This window comes from Mauremys reevesii, linkage group 5, assembly GCF_016161935.1.
Source record: "Mauremys reevesii isolate NIE-2019 linkage group 5, ASM1616193v1, whole genome shotgun sequence".
Taxonomy (NCBI): domain Eukaryota; kingdom Metazoa; phylum Chordata; order Testudines; family Geoemydidae; genus Mauremys; species Mauremys reevesii.
This window is the reverse complement of record NC_052627.1, coordinates 131,212,946-131,236,007: the sequence shown is the minus strand read 5'-3', so window position 1 is coordinate 131,236,007 and position 23,062 is coordinate 131,212,946. Positions and strand designations below refer to the sequence as shown.

Below are 23,062 nucleotides of genomic sequence, written 5' to 3'. Positions count from 1 at the left end.
AGCAGGAGGCAAAACAATAATATCAGCTAGGTTAGCAAGAAGAGTCGTCCCAGGAATCTCCTTTGCAATCAGTCCTTCGAAAACCCCTGCTCTGCCAAGCTGTAACATGCCTGGGCTTTCAAGGCTAAATGGGACCTACGCCAACGTTCTTTGTTGGACCAACAGAAAGTATCATGTTATATACCCTGCTGGCATTTTTATTCAGGGTCAGTCAACCCACCAGGAGTGAGATGCTGAGCACTCCCAATTCCTTTTGACTTTAATGGGAGCTGAGGGTACTTAGCATCTCAGAAAACTGTTCAGCACATCAGAAGACTGGGTTTAATGGGAATACAAACTTTTCCTGCATAATAAAAGATTCTGGACTTGATCCTAACTTGATGTAAATCGGTGTAGCTTCACTGAAGTCAATGGAATTATACTGATTTACATCAGCTGAGAATCTGGCCCTGTTTCTGAATGTCCAGCTCTAACCTACCCTTCTTTAATGTCGGCACAAGGCAGTACTGGGGACTCTGTACAGCAACAACTAGGGAAGATACAGCTCATTTTTAAAATCTTTTTTTGACTATCAAACCCACTTGAACATTGTGGGGTCTGACCTTCATCAGAAACATATCGGGTTTGTGCTCCACGTAGGGTCTGTCAGACTCCACAGAGACTACACTGGCACAACCACGTCATTGGAGTTCTGCTGGCATAACCCCATAGTGTAGATGCAGCTACACTGACTGAGGAGGTCAATAGATTCATACCACTGTAAAATTGCTGAAAGACATTATTAGGCCCACAATACCTAGAGTCTACATGGGCACCCACTTGGCCAACCTAGCTTTTATGGCTCAGGTTTCCTTACAGAAAGAAAAACTCTGGGTTTTTAATTGAATCACCCTTGAAAGTAAACATGGGGTTTAATTTTCAGAAACATTCAGTTTGCAAAATCAGACTATATATGGAACCCCAAAATATTTCACTAACCTCCAACTTCATGTGTAATTCACCTTCCCAAACATTAACCTAGCAAAGGTGTGGGGGGAACTGCTGTAAAATTTCCATTCAGCTGAAACCTTCCTGGCCTGATTCTGCCCGGATTGAATTGGCTTCAGTGGTTTAACTCTAGATTTAGCCCAGTGGTTCAGTTATCCAGATGAAGGAAAAGTGAGGGCCTAGAAGCCCAATTTCAATTCCCCACTGTTCCCACATACTGCAACAGGAATGGCACAACACGTGTCGATACGAAGCTGCATTTTCTGGCTTCCCTTCTATGCTCCATGGACCGCACTCCTCCTAACTAGCACTTTACCTTCAATGTACTGCAGCAGAGATGGGATCTTTACTCCCCACATCTCACCCACTGCTACATGGATATTTTGGTGCAGGGCCTGTAGTAACTGCAAGGCAGCACATCCGTGTCCTTCTCCTGCATAAGGGGACGAGGCTACTACCTGTCAGCGAGAGAGAAAGAACAGGCTAAGTTTGGTCAGCACAATACCAGTGTGGTCCTGAAGGAGGGAATAGTTCAGACTCTCTCATTGTGGAGACCATACAACAGAGTTGTTGATTCTACTGCAGTGCCTTCCTGAAGAAGAAAGCATTCTAGCTAGTACGAGGATGCAGAACAGTGCGTCTCAGGAGAGGGCAGAGACAGAGAGATCCAAATCATACACATTCCTCAGCCTGTCTACAAGCATCTAGCTAGAAAACCCATTTTTATAGTTAACTGTCCCACTTCACATTCCACAGAAAACCTATTCTCATGGTCTACTCACCAGGAGTCGTGCCAGCAGCCCCTGGGGTGTAGGGAGTTTCACTAGGGAAAGAAAGAGAATATCATGAATTCTGCCAGACTTTCAGAGAGTCCCGCTGATGTTATTCACCTAGCCATTTCCAACGTGCCCACCAATGTTGAATGCAGCTGATCATAATTTGCATTTCCATAGTGCTTTCAGTCTGAGCTTCTCAAAATGCTTTACAGCCATGAATGAATTCCATCTCACAGCACCTCTATGAGGTTGCCATTAATTACTCCTTCATTTCACAAGTGGGGAAGCTGAGAGAGAAAGATCAGGTGATTTCCCCAAGGTCACATCAGAATTTTGGTGGCAAGCTGGGAACAGAACCCACATTTCCTAGCTCCATCCCATGGCCATGTTGTAATCACAAGACCATCCCTCATTTTAGCCTTCTCATTGCAGATGAGAGAACTGGAGCAGACTGAACCTGTTCATTGTGTAGTGTGCCTGGAGAGCATAAATGAAAGAGTTTCTGTTATAAACCTGGTCCACTGTAGTCGAGGCAAGCAGCTTCTTCTCCTTCCTGCTGCTTTTTCTCAGCCAGCTCCCTAAGGCATCTGCAGAGAGGCTTCAAAGTACCAGTGTACTGAGCTGGCACCACATATTCGAGAAGCCTTGGCCATAACACCTGCAGAGAAGAGCGAGACTGTTCAGTACGCAGCTATTTCCATCCCCCCACCTCCAATATCCTGCTGTCGGAATCCCTCCCTCTCATGTAGCTTGTAGCTTAGCCCCCTGGGGGACCTAAGGGGCAGTTGCACTCAGACAGTGGAAAGAATGAAGAGAAGATCTCTGCAACATGATTCCTTCCAGTTCAGTTGCTTTCTATCTTTTCTCTAATGTGAGCCACTTACTCCGTGATGAAGGGGTCACATCCCTGACATGAATCTGACATGCTGTTCCTCCATTATGCTGACTGTGCAAAAAGCTTCCTTGTGGGGAGGTACAAGGAAGATAAGGAAGAACGTCCCTATTTCAAGAAGCAGTAGCAACAGGTCACTTACTTGGGTCATTCCAGTGACCGAGGTGTCCAGACATTGCAGGATGTCAGTGCACAGGGTTTGGATCGTGTTTTCTTCCGGAATAGCCTGGGTGAGAAGTGTTGTACCCTGCTGTGAGACAGCTCTATAGAACTTATTAGCTAGTAGCAAGACACTGGCTAGAGAATCAGTGTCCTTCTCTTACAAAGCCATCTTGAACATTGACCTATGCCTGCTTTTATATTGCACTGGAAGTGCACAGCCATCTGAAGGGAAGAGAATAATGGAAACTCCGAACTGGTGGGTCAGATCCCAGGCTTAGGAAAACCCTAAAGTGAAGGGAATGATTCACTGAACACAAAAAGAGTTTCCCAACAGAGTTAATTTTCTTTAAATTTGAAAAACTGTTTCATCTTTTTATCTCTGAGGAAAAACATTCAGACTCCGCCCCGTGGAAATCAATATGCAGAACCAGGGGGGTCCACTCTGTTTGTTCTGATGCCCCAACCAGCTTGGTCATTCTGGGTGTAGTGAGTGTGATTCTATCAACGGGCCTAATTCTGCTCTTACTTACACCGGACTAAATATTGATTGACTTTACTGATTTCAGTGTAAAGGAGAGCAAAACTGGCCCGAGAAGAAAAAGCAGCCTTCCTTAAGATGGGGGTGTGTGTGCGTGTGTGTGTGGAAAAAAGGCCCTAGGAGAGTATTGCCACAAACTCCAACTTTGTAGAAAAGGGGCCAGGCAGAGCTAAGATCTTCAACAACTTACTGTAAAGTTGAACTGTTTATGTTAATACAGATCATGGATCCACTCATGGAGCACAAAGTGTCTGGAGCCCCTGGCTGTGTCCATGGATAGAAATACGGATTGAAGATATTTTTAAACTAGTACATGTAGATTAGAGCATGTAGTGAGGGAAATATGCAGCAAGCTTTTCCAGGCTCTTGACAGTCTGTGATGCAACCTGCATAACCTCGGTGTTTTGCTGATAGTTTATGTTTGCTTCAACAGTCACAGAATTGGGCACCATTATGTTCTCTGGAGAGTCTATTGAAAACAAAGAGATGTGCTTTCTTGTACAAGAACATTTCACTGAAAAATGGTGTTTTCAGAATTTTCAATGACTCATCAGAGGGTTGAGGAACCTAGATGACTCTGTTAGATGTAAATGCCCAGTGTGAGAGTCTGATCTGTTACACTAGTATAAATCCAGAGTGACGCCACTAAAGTCAGTGGAGTTACCTTGACTTTACACCAATATAACTGATCAGATTCTGGCTCTAATCCTTCTGTCCAGTTGTCCTTGAGTCAAAACTCCCACTGAAGGCAAGGGGAGCAGTCAGCATGCAAGAATGGTAGGACCGAGTCTTAAGTGTTAAGAAGTCTCCTTACCAGTTTGCTGGTGGACACACTGAACTCCGTGAAAACATGTGCTACCATATCCCAAGCTGCACAGTTCTCCACACTTTGTAAGCTGAGCAGCCTCTGGATGAAATGAAGAACTGCCTTCCTCACCTGCAAGGGTAGAGATGACACACATGAGTTATTGTTATCCCTTCTGCCTGAAATAGGAGATAGGATATGAGAGTCCTTATGCTTTTGATTTGATCTCCTTGGCTTATAAACATGGATCCATTTAACACAGTCAGGATAATGACATGCCTTCTCTAGTCTGCAGTCTCTCCTCTGGATCTGAATGAAAGCTCCACCCAGATGTCCATTCATCCCATATCATTGAAAAAAAATTGAAATATTTCACTGCTCCACACAATCTTACCGTAGCATTCTGATCACTGAAAGTGGATTTCACTGCCTTCACAATCAGACACTTTTTCGGTCTTGTCTCGGGCACTGAAAGATAAGGAGAGGTGTACAGTACTTCTTTGATCCACACACTCACTTTCCACATTGGAATGAATCCCGGATTTCAAAAGGCCCTATTTAAGAATAATACCAAGCTTCTCTCATACACAGAATCAATGGGGAAAACATAGGACCAGACTCTGGTCTGAGTTACACTAGTGTAAATCTAAAGTAATTCCAGTTCTATAAATAGTGCCATCATGCTGCCATGATGGAAATAGTATAAAAGAATTAGATAGACTGAGGTCAATCTGTGTTTAACACAGTCTAACAGAACTCAGAATCTAGTCTACAGTGTCTAATACTGACGATTATCAAGTCAGGGGTATTATTTTATTTTTGATTATCGTTAATGTGCATTAGCCCCAAGTCAACTTCTGTATCTGAAGTTGAAAAATATCTTGGGCTACATTCAGCACTTAGTTGAACCTGTTGATTTCTGTGTGGCCATAGGGGGGTAACTTAGGGCAGCATTTTGCCCCTTAGTGGATATCCAGACCACTGGTGACTGTGTGTTATAGAGATTCTGTGCCCCATTTGCAGAGGTGATGAGTCTGTTACAGCCCTGCCGGGCCTACAAAGCCTTGGTTCTTTAGCTCAATCTATAGTAGCTCATGCTTTTAGCTCTGGATCAGGGCTGGCTTTAGGCCGATTCCTCTGATTCTCCTGAATTGGGCCCCATGCCTGACAGGGCCCTGCACATAACAGGACCCCGCGCCCAGTGACCTTTTAAATTTTTACTCACCCTGCAGCGCTATGGGTCTTCGGCGGCACTTCAGCGGCGGGTCCTTCACTCGCTCCGGGTCTTCGGCAGCACGTGAAGGACCCGCTGCTGAAGTTCCACCGAAGACTCAGAGCGAGTGAAGGACCCGCCGCCGAAGTGCAGCCGAAGTCTCAGGGCACCGCCCGGTGAGTACAAGCCCCACAAATCAGGCCCCACACTTCCTAAAGCCGGCCCTGCCCTGGACGTCCCCAACTCAACCCTCAGCATGTCGGCCAAGAGGGCAGCTGGCACAGTTGCTCCTGTGTTACTTACAGTCAGCATCAACAATAGCTCTGAGCAGCTTCAAAGAGGTCACACAAACAGCCTCATTCTTAATCTTCAGCTGTGAGTGCAGAAAGGCTATCAGATCCTCTGGAGAAGAACGGGCTGCAAGGGAAGAAATCACGTCCTCGCTGATGACAGAACTCTTATTGTTACCATACCTTACAAAGGTAAGGAAGTTACAAGGAAACTACTGTGTAACTCAGAGTTTCTTCCCCTTACCTAGTTGAACTACACAATGGACCAGCTCTGTGTGATTTTCCATGCTGAGCGGCCTAGCTTGAGAACAGATCTGTGGGAAGAAGGGAAATGGTCAAAGAAAAACTAATCAGAAGCAATTGAAAAGAAAATGTTCAATTAATTTCTAAGCTTCCACTTCCTACTTGTCCAACTAGAGGTCTGAACCCCAGGTGGATGGTACTGAACGCACAGCAAGAATCAAACACAATGTCCAATACATTAGATGAGAGAAGCTAAAGTGTTTTGAACGGCAGAGCTCATCGAATCAAGACACAGCCACAGTGTTTACTGTACAACTCTGACTCCCCCTGATAATCGGCTTATGGTAAAATTGCTTTACAAACTGAGCTGGATATTAGCCAAGAAAGTGAGACCACTACCTGCTTACTCTTGAGCCTGCAGAAATCAGTAAGGCATGAGGCAGTCCCCAGGCTCTGCACTATCATTTCATAGATTTGGATTGTTAATCTGCTGTGCCTAAGCTCAAGGGATCCAAGCAAAACCACCCCTCACCTGGTTATGCAGAGCACTGCAGATGGCTTGAAACTTCCCGTCAGGGAGAGGGATCTTATATTCACCAGAGACCTCCAAGAGCTGGCTCAGACTCTGCAACAGAGGGTGAAAGTCAGATGGTGGCACACACAGGAGCAATATGTAGTGACTGAAGCAGATTCAGGGGATTCATGGATTCCAAGGCCGAAATGGATTATTGCCATCATCTAGTCTGACCTCTGGTATAACACAGGCCACAGACCTTGCCCAGAATAATTCCCAGAGCAGAGCTTTTAGAAAAACATCCCAATCTCGATTTAAAAACTGTCAGTGAGGGAGAATCTGCCTCAGCCCTTGGTAAATGGTTGTAATGGTTAATTATCTCACCATTAAAAATGGACACCACATTTCCAGTCTGAATGTGTCTTGCTTCAGTTTCTAGCCACTGGATCAAGTTACCCCTGTCTCTGCTAGACTGAAGAGCCCGTTATAAAACATGAGTCCCTCATGTAAGATATTATAGACTGTCATGAAGTCACCTGTCACAGGATAGGTCCACCCCGTCAGGGTGGTACCAGGTTGTGGAGGAAATGAAGTAGATCTCGGGCGGCCCAGCTGGCCTAGTCTCCTTAGCCACCGCAGCAGTCCTGACTCCTACGGCAGCATAGCCTAATGGTTGGGATCAGCGCAGCAGCCCTTCAGTGAGGGTCCACGGCCAAACAGCCTGAGTCTGTAGGGCTCCCCTTCTAGGTATAGCAGTGCGGCCTAGTGGCCAAAGTCAATGGAACCACCCTTGGCAGCAGAGCAATGCGGCCTAGTGGCCAGAGTCATTAGAACCACCTTTTGCAGCAGGGAAGTGTTGCCTAGTGGCCAGCCCTTCTCCACTGGGTCCTACGTATTCCACAGGTCCCAGCCCAGGGCCCTGTCTTGCCGCAGGGGTATCTGCCACCAAATCAGCGGGGATCCTTCCAAAACACGCCAAGTCAAAGCCCAGTGCCTCAACTGGATCAATGCTTAGTCTACCTAGGATACTTTCCACTCAGGAATTCTGTGGTCTCTCCTCCATCTCTGGCATTGGGCGGCTGGGGGTCGGTTGCAGCCACAGTCTGGCTGACCTCTGAATCCTGGCGCACTGGCAGTCTCTCTGCAGGAGCCTCCAATGCACCCAGGGCCAGCGCTTCCATTTAGGCGAGCTAGGCAGTCGCCTAGGGCGCCAGGATTTGGAGGGGGGGCGACATTTTGCCTGGAGGGCGGCAGGTGGTTCCGGTGGACCTCCTGCAGATGTGCCTGTGGAGGGTCCGCTGGTCCAGTGGCTCTCGTGGAGCATCCGCAGGCACGCCTGCGGCAGGTCCACTGGAGCCGTGGGACGGACCCTCCGCAGGAACGCCTGCGGGAGGTCCACCGGAGCCGCGGGACCGGTGGCAAAATGGGTAGAGCCGGCCCTGCGCCTAGGGTGCCAAAAACCCTGGCATTTCTCCTGAATGCACCTCTGCTCTCTTCGGCAGCCATCCCAGACTGAGCTGAGTGGCTCTCTTTAATATCCTGGTTCCAGCTGAAGCATGCCCAGCAGAGATGAGGGGCCATGGCCTCCTTAACCCATAAAGTATGATTATCCCGTGTTGAACCAATGTTGGGTAGCTAAACCCAATCACGCACCCTTTTACTTTCTGTTTGTTAAACTAAATAGATTGAGTTCCTTGATTCTACCACTGTAAGGCATGTTTTCTAATCCTTTAATCACTGTGGCTCTTCTCTCAATCTCCTCTCCAATTTATCAACACCCTTTTTGAGTTGTGGGCACTAGAACTGGACACCGTATTCCAACAGTAGTCACACAAGTGCCAGATTTAGAGGTAAAATAACCACTGTACTCCTCCTCGAGATTCCCCTTTTTATGCTTTTCAGCTTTTTTGGCCACAGCATGAGCTCATGTTCAGCTGATTGTGGTGATCATGATGAACAATCTTTTTCAGAGTCACTGCTTCCCAGGACAGCATCCCCCATCATGTATGTATGGTCTAAATTCTTTGTGCCTAGATGCTCACATTTACATTCAGCCATATTTAAATGCACCTTTGTTTGCACCCAGTTTACCAAGTGATCTAGATCTCTGTGAATCTGTCCTTTCCATTTTTTACCACTTCCCAATTTTTATCTCATCTCCCAACTTTATCAGAGATGTTTTTATGTCCTCTGCCAGGTTATTGATAAAAAAGGTGACAATCGAATTCCTTCCTGCATCTAAACACTTTTCTCCTTTGCTGCTTCAAGCTTCCAGAATGTCTCTGATGCCATCTACAGATTTTACTATATTGAAGCAGTTCTGTAGTGCTCTGATGCTATCGAACAAGTCCATCATGCGTTGGTTCCCTCCAAATCATGGGTATTTCAACCCCAAAAGTGACCACATACTGTACCAGAAAGCTTCAACCAACAGAGATGGTGAGTAAATATCACTACCAAGAAGTTATAGCTGTCTCGTGAGTTCATTTACAACAGTGTAGCCGCACTGAAGACAGAATATGGCCCCTTAATTCTTGCTCATGTGGTACTCAGGGTAGATGAAATAGAGAGAGAAGGGGAGTGAGACAATATCTTTAATTAGATTATCTCACCCACCTTGGCGCTGTTGGGACCAACATGGCTACAACAGCACTGCATAGAACGGGAGGTGAAATAGACAGGCAATGCTTTTAGATCCATCTAGTTACATAATCCAAAGCAATCACCCTCAAGCCTCCTTAGTATTAATTTTCAGCCATTGACCATTGGCTTGGTACTGACCAGAGACAACATATGGCAGACCATGCTCTGAGGAGCTTATGAACTAAAAGAGAGACGCAGAGTTGACAGGATGTACTGGGAAATCATGAGGGAGGATCTTGTTGGGGAGGGGGGCAGGTGTTTTGTTTTTTATCTCCTTATCATCCTCCCCAGGAAACAGAGGATGCTTTTCATAAGAGGCATTTACCTACAAATCTTCTTGCCTGGCTCACCATGTGTATAAACCCAGAACTCGTGTGGATATTTATTTTCTAACAAGTCACTGTCTCAACCAGGAAACCCCACTGGCAGCAAATTCCTTGTGCAGTTCATACATGCACACACATAGACAGTTACCTTAAGGAGTGGTACCTCACCTTGGTGACGTGAAAAACATCAGTGTCCTCCTTATATTGCTCAAGGAGCCATGAGAGGTGTTCAAATATCTGATCTTGATACTCCTCTTTGTGTAGCAGGAGGCTCATCATGGGACCAAGGGCTTTGATGATAGCCTGCTTGAGCTGCATAGATGAGACACAGAATTTATGTTCCTACTAATTCATTCAGTATCATCCAATGGGCACACCTTTTCTACTTCCAATGCCTGCAACTTCCCTTGTTCCACTGTAGGAATGGGCCTATCTCAATATTTCCTGGTAAAGAACCGGGACTCGTAGGGTTGGTTTCAGGATTATATCCTAATGCACCTCACAACTATACCAGGTAAAATATTCCCCAGATTAGTATGCATTCTAGGCCAACTCATCCCTGCTGGAACTCCACTGGGGCTGAATGGAGGAATTAATTTAAGCCACTATCCCATGTTTATCTGCACGTTAGGTGCATAAAACTAGAATCCATGTACACTGTGTACTGACAGAATTTCCATGATGTGGTGATATTATAAATGTTTGGGTTTTTGATGTTTTACATGACACTCTGTTCCATCCAAAAGGACCTACCACTAAATGCCATCATCACAATGAGTGTCAGACACAGAATTTAACGTTACAATTTCTGCTAAAGGTTTAGAGAACCAGCAATTCTCACCTCCGGCTCCTCACAGGTCAGCCAGTTGCTGGTCACATGAGTGTAGACGGGAAGAAAATGATTGCAGAGTCGCAATTGGCCCACTTTGGGGAATGAGCACTTTTCCCAGTTAGCCAAAAAGAGACGTACTGCCCTTGACCATTGTTCCAGAACTGCATGGACGGAGAGAAGACAGGCAATGTGAAAAGGACACATTAGTAACGAGGAGAAGTTGCTTTATCCATGAAGACACTCAGGCCAAACGTTTACTACAATTCCATGGCAGCTACTGCTCTGTTCAGGACTAGACGCTGAAATCCAACATCAATTTTGAGCTATTTCTCTTCCCCCCATTCCGTGTCTTGTTTCTCAAAAGGCTTTTTAATTTGCAGATCTCTCAATCTTTTTTCAATTACCAGCATCTGAAGACAATTTTTTCTCCCTTCCTTGTTACCTCTTAATTAGAGCTGCTTGAAAAAACAGTTTAAATTAAATTACAAATCTTTACTGATGGTGATTTTTTCTTTCAAAATTGCAAAGTTTAAAAATCATTTCTATTTTTCAAAAATCAAAAAAATCCAGCCACCTCTTTAGATACTCAGAAACACTGGATGCACACTTCCTGATCAGACTTGTCACTGACATCTTTCACATTTGTTTTTCATCAAATTTGGGGAAAAAATTATGGAAAATATAATTAAAAATCAAAATATTTCAGCAAGCTCTCCTCTGAACGACTCGTGTCCTCTGCAGTTATTGTTTATTTAACTCTAACACTGGATGATTTTATCTCGAGTTACAGTTTGTCTGAAAGATGTTCAGTGCCCCTAACTGCCATTGGCTTTACTGGGATTTGAAGGTAGTGGGGAGCACTTTGCCCTAAAGGTAGGTGTATCTAGTGTCCTTGCTAAGAAGAATTAGGGCCCAATCCTGTTGTCTATGAAGTCGATGGCAAAATTCCCATTTACCTCAAAGGCACAGGATTAACCCCTTACTGAGCATCACCTGAAAAGCAAAGGAAGAGAGAAGTGGAGAGGAAGAGAAGACAGAGAAAGAGGGTGAAAGGAGATGATGATAAAGAAACTAAGAGGAGAGAATGGGTGAAGGAGTGGGAAATGGGATTTTTAAATGTACAGTATTGAAATCTGTTCCTTCACCTCCTCCCCCAGGAGACTGCCGGCAGATGGGCAGCTTCAGCCTTTGTGTCTGTTTATTTTAAATTATATCCATGAGTCATAAAGGGCTTGAACTTACAAATGCTCAGTGCCTCCTGCAAAGTGAGGAGCACTCCCAACTTCACTGAGTGCTGCGGAGCCAAGGAACGCACCACCTGGTGCAATCCAGGGCAGGGAGCACAGTTCAGGGCATGTTTGCAAACTTGGTCAGTCACTCCAATCTGTACCAAGACCCCCTAAATATCCATTTGGGGCACCTGCAGTAAGTGCTGGCACTTACCACCGCAAAATGCTTGTCTCAGCCTGCCGTCCTTGACGAACTCCAGCATGGAGAACATGGTGTTCAGGGTCACTCTCACAAAAGGGATACACTTACGTGCTGCAGAGAAAGGCAGAAGAGAAGGAAGATAGATAATCGGCTGCTCTCCGCCTTCTTAGAACACACTTAGAAACACTGAGGGCAGGATACTATGGGCTCCTGGGTCATTTTGCGCTGCGTAAGCAGAGCAGACTGGCTTTAAAGGAGCCATTGAAAGCCAGTGGGGGATTCACCCTGAAGAGAGGAATCCTGCACCAGTGCACAGCTGTGCCCAATGCTCAACTCACTCCCAGCATAAGGGGAGAGAGCACTGGGGCCGGATGGGAAGTGGGGTGGAGAAGAGCTCCACTAGACCTGATCTTCCACTCATTCCCATCCTTAAGGAACTTCAGTTGGGGGCAGAAGTTAGAGCTTCCACTGCCGTCTGGACAGCTCATGATCTGGAAGCCAGAACTAGCAAGAGCAGTGAATCCTTTGTCTCTCCACACACGCACGCACACACTCAAGCAGAGCTCTGTTTAGCTGCAACATTTTTAGGTAGAGAGAGTAATCCCCTGTCCTTAAATGAAAGACAATAACTTTGAAACAAAAGATGGAAGTTACCATACCATAGGCTGATGACAGGTTGCCCAGCGTAACTAAAATAAACTCTTCAGGCAGCTTCGGTGGTTTCAGGTGACAGTGCAGCTCATACATGACATGATCAAAATAGCAGCTTGCCAGAGTCACTAACGTGTTGCTAGCTGCCACTTTTACCTCATTTGTTGCTTCCTACAAAAAAAACAAAACAAAACAAAAAAAAAAAAGAGAAAGACTGAAGTAACTGAAGCCGGTTGCACTAGCCAGAGTTGTTTATATGAGTCAAGATCTTATTTCTGTGCATAAGTTCCGAATGAACTCACCCAACTTTCTGTGGATACAGTCATTAGTCATAAATATTCATTGAGTCGTTTGGCTAAACAATTTTCAGCCTTCGAGTTGCTTGCAAGCTGCTTAGTTAGACTATTCATTATTAGCTCCTTGTGGGTGGATGACTGGTCACCTTAGTCACGTGATATTTTGCCCTGCCCTTCCCTGAGGAGGTAGTGAGACACAGACAGCTTCAAGATATTCAGAGAGCTTTCCTGGAATAAACTGTCCCCCAAAAGGAGGCTGACTTCCTTTGGAACAAGAGAGAGATTTTTCCATGGGTTTTCCTGCTGCCAAACTAGATTCTAAATCCAATGCTGCTGCTTTTGGAGATAGCTCAGATTCTGTCTGTCTTAGAGCTTTATACCGCCACTTATCCCTATAGTATCAGAGCGCCTCCCACATAACATCAGTATCAAAAATGAAATCCCTAGTAGACTTTGGGAAAGACGTGCTCATTAAGAAACCACAGGCCTGTCTCTGTGTCTGAGATCATGTGTCTCGGGTCCTGATCCTGCAAAGCACTTAAGCACATGTGTAACTTTCACATGTGAGTTTTCCCATCTTATGCATGTGCACAAGTGCTGTCTAGGACCTGGGCTTTGGTCTGGAGGAAGGTGTGGGCCTCTAACAGAAGAATACATTTTCATTTCAGTATATAGTTTACTCTGCCCCGCCCCCCGCAAAAAAGAGAGTTTTAATTAGTTAAAGCTTTGGATCCTTTGATTAGTAGCTCAGGAGAACTAACTTACCTGAGTCTCTCTCATCTGGTCTGAGGCTAGGCTTACAATGTTTTTCACTAGCCTTATCTCTAGGCCCCCGGTGTCCTGCTGTAACACCCGCTCCAGGATATAGTAAATGGCTACTCTGTTTTGCTGGGGACAAACCAGAAAAGAGAAAAAAAAATTCGGAAAAGTTTTTCTTGATGACCACACAGTAATTTGACAAATAAGCCCCTGCCCTAAAGAGCTTCCAATCCAAACCTGTTATGATAAGACTTGGGCTAATCATTTCATAGCAGGTCTGTGGCCAGGAAGAGAATCCATATCTCCTGAGTCATTATCCAGAGTCCTATCCCCTAGGCCACACTGACTCCTCAGCCAGCATGCTCACACAACTACTCCATTGACTTAATTGGTGTAAAACATGCCATGCCCTCCATAATCACCATATTAGCAGCACTTCAGAAGCAGCCGAACAATTGACATATTTTAATCTTCCTGCAGAGAAAAAAGCCAGAAGAAACCTCCTTCACTGCCCCCTTCTCGAGTTTCATTTATTGAAAACAAACAATAAAAAGGAGCCCCTTGCCCTTGCTCTAGTCACTCCAGACAGAATTGGTAAATGTGTAATTACAAAATACCCAACTCCCGCAGTAAGTCCTCAACAGCTCCTAGCGGAAATTAGCTCAGCAGTTAGATCTACATTGACAGTCGCACAGTTAAAGGTGTCTTTTATGAGGCCCATCAGTGTAGAAATTCACAGATGATACTAAATATGGGGGAGTTTAGTATCAGCTGGGACAGAAAAAAAATAAAGAGGGACACAGAGAAATTAAAAACCTGAGCAGAGAACAAGATTCCTTTCAGAAATCTGCAAACTAGCACATCTGGAAAGGATGTAACTGACATAATGGGAGGGAGAAAAGTGGGAAGCAACAAGTGCCCTGGGGGTGACAGTGAAAAAGCAAGTCAATGTGTATATGCAAGGGGTGACGGCTACCACAAAGAGCCATGTGGGTTGGGTCTTTTCCACACAGGGATCATGGCACAAAGCAGGAAGATGACAGTTCCTCTCTGTTCATCTAAGGTGTGACTGCATCTGGATTATTGCATTTTCTAGCACCACATTCCCAGAGAGAGCAACAAACTGGAAGTAATTCATGGGAGAGCAAAAAAAGAATGCAGGGGGGTGGCAGAACTGACTTCTGAATAGAGCCCTGCAACCTGACCCAAATCCTATGGGACCTGACTACAGGCATCAGGGTCAGGTTGGATGAAAAAACAACTGGCTCTTGGGCTCAGGTCAGGTCGGCTCTCCTCCTTTAGCTCATGGGATCAGCACAACAGGGGGCAGTGTCAGAGGATGAAGCCATCGATGCACATCGTTGCCGCTGTGCCGGCTCCATGAGCAGGATGCAGTGGCAATATCTGGTTTGGGGGGAAGGGTTGGGACCAGGATGGAAAATGATTAAACCCTCTCAAGGTGAGGTGAGTGGGCTTGGGGCCAGTTCAGGTTGGGCTTCAAAACTGGGCCTGAGCAGACCTCTACTTCTGAAGACAGACTGAAAGAACTGCCAAAGGCAGATGCGGCAAAAGGAGGACTATGAGGGGACATGATAATACCATACAACTATATGTAGTGTGTGAACATCAAGGAGGAAGAGGAATTTTTTAGGCAGTGATGAGCTCCAGCTGGTTCGCACCGGTTCCCGAGAACCGGTTGTAAAATTTAGAAGCCTTTTTAGAACCGGTTGTTCCAGGACAAACGGTTCTAAAAAGCTTTTAAATTTAACAAAGGCTAGGGCAGCTGTCCACCCGGCCCGGCCCCAACTCACCTCACCCTCTCCCCTGAATGCTCCACCCTCCTTCTCCTCCCCTTCCCCTGCTTCCCGCGAATCAAATGTTCGCAGGAAGCCTGAAAAATGCAGCAGGCAGGTAAGCTGGGCGCGGGGGGGACGGTGTGTGCATGGCCCAGTCCGGCTCCCCCTGGCCCTGGCCGAGCGCCCCAGCCAAGCACCACTGGCTGGGGCTGGTCCCGGCTGAGCGGCTCGGACCCGGCCCAGCTGGGGACCCGCAGCTCCGGCCCGGCCCGGGGAGTCGGGCCCCGCGCCCTCGCCTCCCAGCCCCAGCCAGAGCGGCCCCGCCGCCCTGGCCCCGGCGCTGGCCGAGCAGCCCCCCGGCGCCGGCTGAGCGGCCCCGGCCCGGGGAGTCGGGCCCCGCGGCTCCGGCTCCGGCCCCGGCGCCGGCCAAGCGGCCCCGGCCCGGCCCAGGGAGTCAGGCCCCACGGCTCCGGCCCCGGTGCCGGCCGAGCGGCTCCGGCCCGGCCCGGCCCGGGGAGTCGGGCCCTGCGGCTCCGGCCCCGGTGCCGGCCAAGCGGCTCCGGCCCAGCTCGGGGAGTCGGGCCCGCGCTCTGGCCCCGTGCCAGCTGAGCGGCCCGCCCGGCAAGTCGGGCCCCATGGCTCGCCCCGTGCCGCCGAGCGGCCCGCCCAGCAAGTCGGGCCCCGCAGCTCCGGCCCCGGTGCCGGCCGAGCGGCTCCGGCCTGGCCCGGGGAGTCGGGCCCAGCGGCTCTGGCCCCGGTGCCGGCCGAGCGGCTCCGGCCCAGGGAGTCGGGCCCTACGGCACTGGTCGAGGTCCCGGCAGAGCGGACCCGGACCCAGGCAGTGTGGTAAGGGGGCAGGGAGCAGGGAGGCAGTGTTCGGTGTGTTGTGGGGGGGTCAGGGTGGTCAGAGGGCAGAGAACAGGGGGATTGAATGGGGACAAGGGTCCCGGGGGGCAGTCAGGACGGAGCAGGGGTTGGATGAGGTGGCAGGGGCAGTCCGGGACAGCGCGATGGGGTCGTTGGATGGGGCAGGGGTCCCAGGGGGCCATCAAGAATAAGAGGAGAGATTGGATGGGGCTGCAAGGGGCAGTCAGAGGACAGGGATGGGTCAGGGGTCCCAGGGGGGTGTCAAGGAACATGGGGGGTTGGATGGGGCATGACCCCCGGGGGGGGCACGACCCCCTCATGAGGTGAGGAGGAGGGAACCGGTTGTTAATATTTTGGCAGCTCATCACTGCATTTAGGTAAAAGTAGGAGTAATGGGATTAAACTAAAAAAAGACATACAATTTAGACTTTAATAACAGGAAAAATGCCTCACCTGTGAGATGGGTCTATAAGGTTATGACATAGTCTTCCTAGGAAAATAGCGGAAGTTCAGTCATTAGGGGCTTTTAAAATTAGTTTGGCCAAACCAGTGGGAAATGGCCATTTGGAATGGTTCTGCATTCGCAGGGAAATGGACTGGATGATCCAATAGATCTTTTCCATCTCTGTCTCCTGGGAGTCTCTATATCTAGGTGACCTGCATGCCAAGGTCATAAAGCCCTTTGGAATGTTCAGAGCCAATCAGATCTCTCGATTGGCTAAACATTCCATTGGTGCTGCTTGAAAAGGAGGCTTCTGCAAACTGCAATCAGAACACACAGCTCCACTCAGAGAAGCTCCTTCCATTCATTTTTAAATGTCAGGAGGATTTGTTTAATTGAAAATTGTCACTGATAATTTATGAATACATAAGCGCTACATAATACAAGTAGCTCTGGATTAGGCAATAATTTTATTCTTTAAAACCAAAAGAGATTCATCATTAATCAAGTAATTCAAATAATTAAAGTACTAGGAGGCCAAGACAAGCAGTTCGGTTCTGCTCATAAGGGCTAGTGGGGGAGGACAGACTGGGGCAGGGGCTGAATGGGAGTGGAGACCCAGTGTTACAGGGGGGAGGGAGGTTCAGAACCACATAGTGATGGGGGAGGAGGTGCAGAGCTACACAGGGACAGGGGATGGTTGGGTGGGGCATAGAGCCACATTGGGATGGGGGGGAGTGGGTATCTGAGTGGGGGTGCAGGAACACATGGAGGCAGGGGCAGATGCCTTACTGAATGGGAGAGGTTAGGAGTCAGCCAGGGTCTGCATGGGGAGAGCTCCCTAACAATTCCTCCCCGCCCCTCCCAAAAAAACTGTTCCATACCTTTCCCATCCATACCCAGCAACCCTCCAAGTTCACACCCAGGCTCCTTCCCAGCAATTCACCTCCCTCTCCCTCAGCTCCTCCATTACCCCTGACTCCACCAAGCCATGAGGGGTGCAAGAAATATGGCTCTGTAGTGAGTTGAAGTGAATTGTTACTCAGAGTTCTGTATTAATATGCATAGTAAGGAATCTATTTGTCAAAAAAGATTTCCTCAATCCTTTTTGTTGTCTATTGATACAGACATACTTGCTGACAGGGATTTTGAAATAAATAATTTGAACTGGTGCAATTATATTGTATATTTGCAGAAATGTTAAAATACTGTGCGCATCATTTTTATTTTTTTGTTGCAGAATCCGCCCCCCCCCTGGAAAATATATATATAGATAAGGTCCCTTCAGTGCTATAATCTCAATAATCTTTCTTATGATGACATGAGTGTTGGTTAGGAATAAGAGCAGGGAGTCAGTTCACTTGGGTTTTATTCACATTCTTTTACTAACTTGCTAAGTGGTGTTGAGCAAGTAACTGAATTCCCTGTGACACAAATCATCTGTAAATGGGGATCATGCTTACCATTCTCACAAGGGTGCTGTGAGTCTTAATTCACTAGTGTTAGGTAAGTGCTTTGAGATTTTTGGATGAAGATGCTAAAGAAGGGCAAAGTATTATTGGAAGAGATTACTGCAGGTCCTATAGTGTACTTTTACTATATACAACCCATGTACTCCACTGTGTGAAAACGGACAATGCTCTTTTTATAGAGCATTATATCAGCCTGATCTGTAATAACAGTATTTTGCATGATGGAGGATAGAAGGGTGAATACAGATTATGCTGCTGGTGCACCAGGCCAAGTTCTATACTGAATTACCCCCATGCATTCCCCCAGGAAGTGAGGCAGAATTTGGTGTGGACACATGGAAAGCAGATTTAATTTCATGAAACTGCCCTACCTTATCCTGTTGCAATTTCTCCAGCAGAACTCTCACAACAGTAGCCAGCTTGGTCTTAGCTATAGAGGCAATCCTGAGGGCAATTCTGTCCTTATCTTGGTCATTCATGTGTGCCAGGAGGGAAACAACCTCATTATAAACACCTGAAATTTAATAAAAGGATTTGGCTGGTTACCACTGATAGTAGAATTGGTGCTGGCCTCTTTAATTCACTATCCAGTAAAGATTCTGCAGGTGCCCAAACACTGTGAGGAGAAGACGACCTGGGAATCATGTAAATTCTCTTCCTTCCTCCTGATGACCAGGTTTGTGTGCTGAAGGACCCAGTGTGTTTGGGAGGAAATCATAATGAAGAAAATTTGTTCCTTTCAAGTAGATCCCCATGTAAAATAATCTTCCTTTCCCTCTTTACTATCAATTGATGAGGTTTGATAGCATACAGAATAATAATTTATGGCCCAAATTTTCAAAACTGGGTGCCTAAACTTAAGCACCTAAATCCATATTAAGGCACCTACACCCTGATTCAGCATCCTAATCACATGCTTAACTCTAAGCCAACAAAGAGACCTAAAGTTAAGCACATGCTTTAAGAGTTTTGCTTAGTCAGACCTCCCCCATAACATTCAATAGAAACTCAGATTCTCAGGAAAGTTTCCAGGTCCAGAGGCTGTAGGCCAAGTCCTCAACTGGTGTAAATCAACACAGCTACAAGGAAGACAACAGAGCAACACTGGTTTACAGCAGCTGAGGTTCTGGTCATACAAATGGAGAACATTACAACTAATCTATCTGTATGCCTAGGCTTTCTGAATGTGTGTGTGAATAGACTGGATCTAGAAAATACAATGCCTACCCTTACCTCTCTCAGTTACCTCCTGTTCACTCACAAGATTATTCATGTTTTAGTCTTTTTTCACCACTTCCTCCAGTCCTTTCTCCAAAGAGCTCCTGTCCTGGTAGGCAGCTGGCCTCTCAGTCTGTCATGGCCAGGATAGCCAGTTCAGATTATGCAAGCACTATTATGACATCGATGTGACTGTAGCATACCACACAATCAGCTGCTGACCAGGTATGTGCTGTAATTACATGGACAAGATCCTCAAAGGTATTTAGGCTCCTAACTCACACTGAAATCAGTAGCTTTTAGGAACCTAAATACATTTCAATATCTGGGCCCATACATGTAAGCAGTTCAATAGGAGGCTACATTTGCTCCAGTGTAGAATTTCTCATTCTCTCAACATCACTTTGAATTTTGGTTTAGTCCTCTCTCAGTTTACCACACTTTCCAGTATTGGTTTTACCTGAAAATCTGCTCCTGGTTGAATTTATATAAATAAAAGCATCAAACAAAGAAAGAGAAGAAACTGCCTTGGAGAATGCACAGTGACCCTTGAGTGTGGTTGGTTGGTTTCCCTCTGCTTTTAATTTGGTTGATCAAAAAGCCTGATGAAACCTTATTGAACTGTATTACAAATATTGATTTTATATTATTTTACAATGAATTGAAATGTATACTTAATTTCCTTGTCCTGCCAGACAAATCAACTACATTAATTTTTATTGTGTTTGATACAGTGTGGTGTCATATGTAGGGCCATATATAGAGCCAACTCTTGATTTTGGAAGTTATGTTGCCTTTAAAGCATTCAAAGTGATGACACTCTTTGCAGTAAACCATATGGAAAAAGAATTCCAATTACATTTGTCCCTTGCTATGTATAACCGATTTTGTGCCTTATCCTTTCTGATTTTATCCTTACACGTATATGCTATTCTTTTGTACTTCTCCTTAGTAATTCGTCCATGTTTCACATTTTGTAGGATTTCTTTTTGATTTTCAGGTCATTAAAAAACTTACTATTCTTCCTATCTTTCCTTTGTATTGGCAGTTGTGCCTTTAATATTGTCTCCATGAGAAACTTCCTGAACTCCTTTATGCCTTAGATATTTTCCTTATGGGTGGCTACCTACCAATTCTCTGAGTATATTGAAATGTGCTTTTTGTAGTCCTCCTTCTGTCATTCTCACTCCTTCCTTTCCTTAGAATCATGAAATCTATCATTCATGATCACTTTCACCCAAATCACCTTCCACCTTCACATTCACAACCAGCTCCTCCCTGTTGGTCAAAATCAAGTCTAAAATGGTTGTCCTTCAGGTTACTACCTTCATTTTCTGAAACAAAGCTTTGTCCCCAGTACATTCCAGGAATTTACTGGATAATTTTGTGTTTTGCCATATTTCTTTTTTAACAGCTGTCTAGGTAGGTAAAATCCCCCATTATTATCATCAGGATTTGATTTTTGAATATTTCTGGTTTTTGTTCTAGAAATGCCTCATCTCCCTCCTCTTCCTGATTGGGTGGTCTGTAATAGACCCCTACCAGGACATCACCCCTGTTTTTTCCTTCTTTTATCTTTACTCAGAGACTTTCAACTGGTCTGCTTCTCACCTCCTTCTGGACCTCAGAACAACTGTACAATGCAATATGTCCTCTGTTTTTTTTTCCTGCCTGTCCTTCCTGACCAAGCTATAGCCCTCTATATCAATATTCCAGTTATGAGATTTAGCCTATCCAGTATCTGCGATGCCAGTTAAGCTCAGTTATGACATATGTACTAAAACTCCCAGATTTTACTGTTTATTCCTCATTATTATTACTCCTTCCATTTGTGTATAGACATCTAAGATGTTAAGCAGATACCCACCATGGATTTCCCTTTTGTTACTCCTATAATTCTACTACAATTTTCCACATCTGCTTTTCCCCAAACATCTAGTCCTCTATTAAGGTCACCTTTTTTTACCTGGTGGCTTTTTTCACCCGCCCCCTCTGAACTTAGTTTTAAGCTCTTCTCATAAGGTTGGTGAGTCGGCACATGAAGATGTTCTTCTCCTTCTTGGTCAGATGGACCTCATCTCTTCCAAGCAAACCTCCTTCCTGCAATAGCAGCCCATGGTAGAGTAAGTCAAACCCTCCCATAGACCCATCTTCATAACTCTATTATGTGGACCCATTGAGTGTGTATTGAGCAGAAAGCACACTCACTGCAGGAGATGAAGGGACTGAGTTAAACTGCAGATGTCAAGTTCACATACTTCCATTTTCAGTGACTAATCTCTTAAGCCAGAGGGAATGGCTACGGTAAAAAAAAGTATTTCTGTAGATCAGCATGTGATTATTTGTATTGCAGCACTGCCTCATAGTCCCAGTCACAGACCAGGATCCCATTGCGCCAGGACCTGTACAGACATAGAACAAGATGGTCCTTAACTGTCATTAATTAAGACATATCAACAGCACAACAAACAGACAAGAGGATAATAAAGCAAGCAAAAAAATCCCCTTTGAACCAGGTACCAGCATGTAACTAATAGAATGCTACATATTTAGAGAACTTTCTCTCTGATTCAGGGTCTGATGTGACTAAGCCCCTGTTCCATACCATTGTGTAAACTGGGGACTTGTACAAGATGGAAGGTATACAGTGGCACACAATCGAGGCCTACTCCATTTTTAGTACATAAACAGGAGGCCACTCTGTAAGAAGCTAAGGGCATGGTCAGCACAGAGAATTTGCCTGTCTCTGTGCTGGTGTTATGCACCCCATCACTATCTGCACCTGGCTCCATAAACTTCGGCCTTTCAAGAATGCAGCACTGTGTAGGAGCATGGGTAATTGTAATAATGCTTGTTCATTGCAGCTGTTAACATCAGGGCAAGGCATCCACATATAGGTCCACTACAGATGGACCAGTGATAGGAAGAGTGTTCATGCATGTGACAAGTAACACCATAAACTATTACATGCCACAGAACAAATTAAGATCAATAACAGAACAACATTATGTGTGGCAAAGCCATGACAAACACTGTGCAGGCGTCAAGGAGCTCAGAAATTAGCACATCACACAAACACTGCCTCAGCTTGACTTAGATCTTGGGCAATAGTAGACCCTAAAAAGGAGGCCACAGCTTTACACCCATGGTCACTGTGGTTTAATTGGCTGCATTTTACAAGAGCTGGATCATAGGTTGACTCTGAGTGTATTTACACGGGGCAAGGTTTGCACAACACAAGCATTGTGCACACACTTCCCCTCAGAGCAGCTGCGGGTGGAGGTCTGACCATTCCCCCTCCAGCGGAGGGGGAGACACAGCATCTGCCCCTCACTGCGCATGGGGGTGATTTTCTGGCGCACAAACAGCCCATGCTGTATTCTGCGTGGGGGAAGGCCCAAGCCCCATGCATGGGGTGGAGGTTCCCGTCACCTCCTTTCCAATTTCAATCCTCCCCTCACGTTAGTGACCTGATGGTATGGCCAGGTGGAGGAGGGGTGGGATGACAGAACAGCTAGGGCACTAATGCGTCTTTGCGGTGCTGTCCTTCATTGCTTCATTGTGTGTGACCGCTGCGTGCTGGCATGTGCTCCTGCGGCCGGTCTGCCCCGAGAGGTCAGGGCAGCAGGAACCCTCTGTCCCGCAGCTCAGAAAATGACAAGGCAGAGCTGCTGGAGAGTAGCCTTAGTAGCCTTCTGAAGGACAGGTGCATAGCTCCGTCCTGGATTTCAGGTGCCTGAGTGAAGCCCCAGGCTGTTGTGGCAGCACAACATCTTTGCTCAGATTTGGATGGGCCTGGCTGCTAAGTAAGTGGGCCGCAACCCACCCAGGCCCATCTGTGGCTACGCCCCTGATTCTCAGCCAAAGGGTTGAAAATACTGGTGAAAGAATATGTGGTAAGCGATCTTG

At 46.3% G+C, this 23,062-nt stretch overlaps 2 protein-coding genes across 2 annotated transcripts in view; one reads left to right on the top strand and one right to left on the bottom strand.

Annotated features, from left to right (window-relative positions):
- Positions 1–23,062, top strand: part of LOC120406881 (maestro heat-like repeat-containing protein family member 2A) — a 282,231-nt gene that overhangs the window by 232,444 nt on the left and 26,725 nt on the right. The gene's annotated exons all lie outside the window — the stretch shown is intronic.
- Positions 1,776–19,324, bottom strand: LOC120407095 (maestro heat-like repeat-containing protein family member 2A). Its single transcript, XM_039542435.1, has 13 exons — positions 19,169–19,324; positions 18,307–18,449; positions 13,365–13,487; positions 12,312–12,474; positions 11,665–11,763; positions 10,231–10,382; positions 9,558–9,701; positions 6,439–6,531; positions 5,908–5,977; positions 5,677–5,790; positions 4,555–4,628; positions 4,170–4,292; positions 1,776–1,810 (listed from the first exon to the last, which is right to left on the bottom strand). Exons 1-13 carry the CDS (start codon positions 19,206–19,208, stop codon positions 1,808–1,810), a joined length of 1,341 nt encoding a protein of 446 aa, XP_039398369.1. The 5' UTR covers positions 19,209–19,324; the 3' UTR covers positions 1,776–1,807.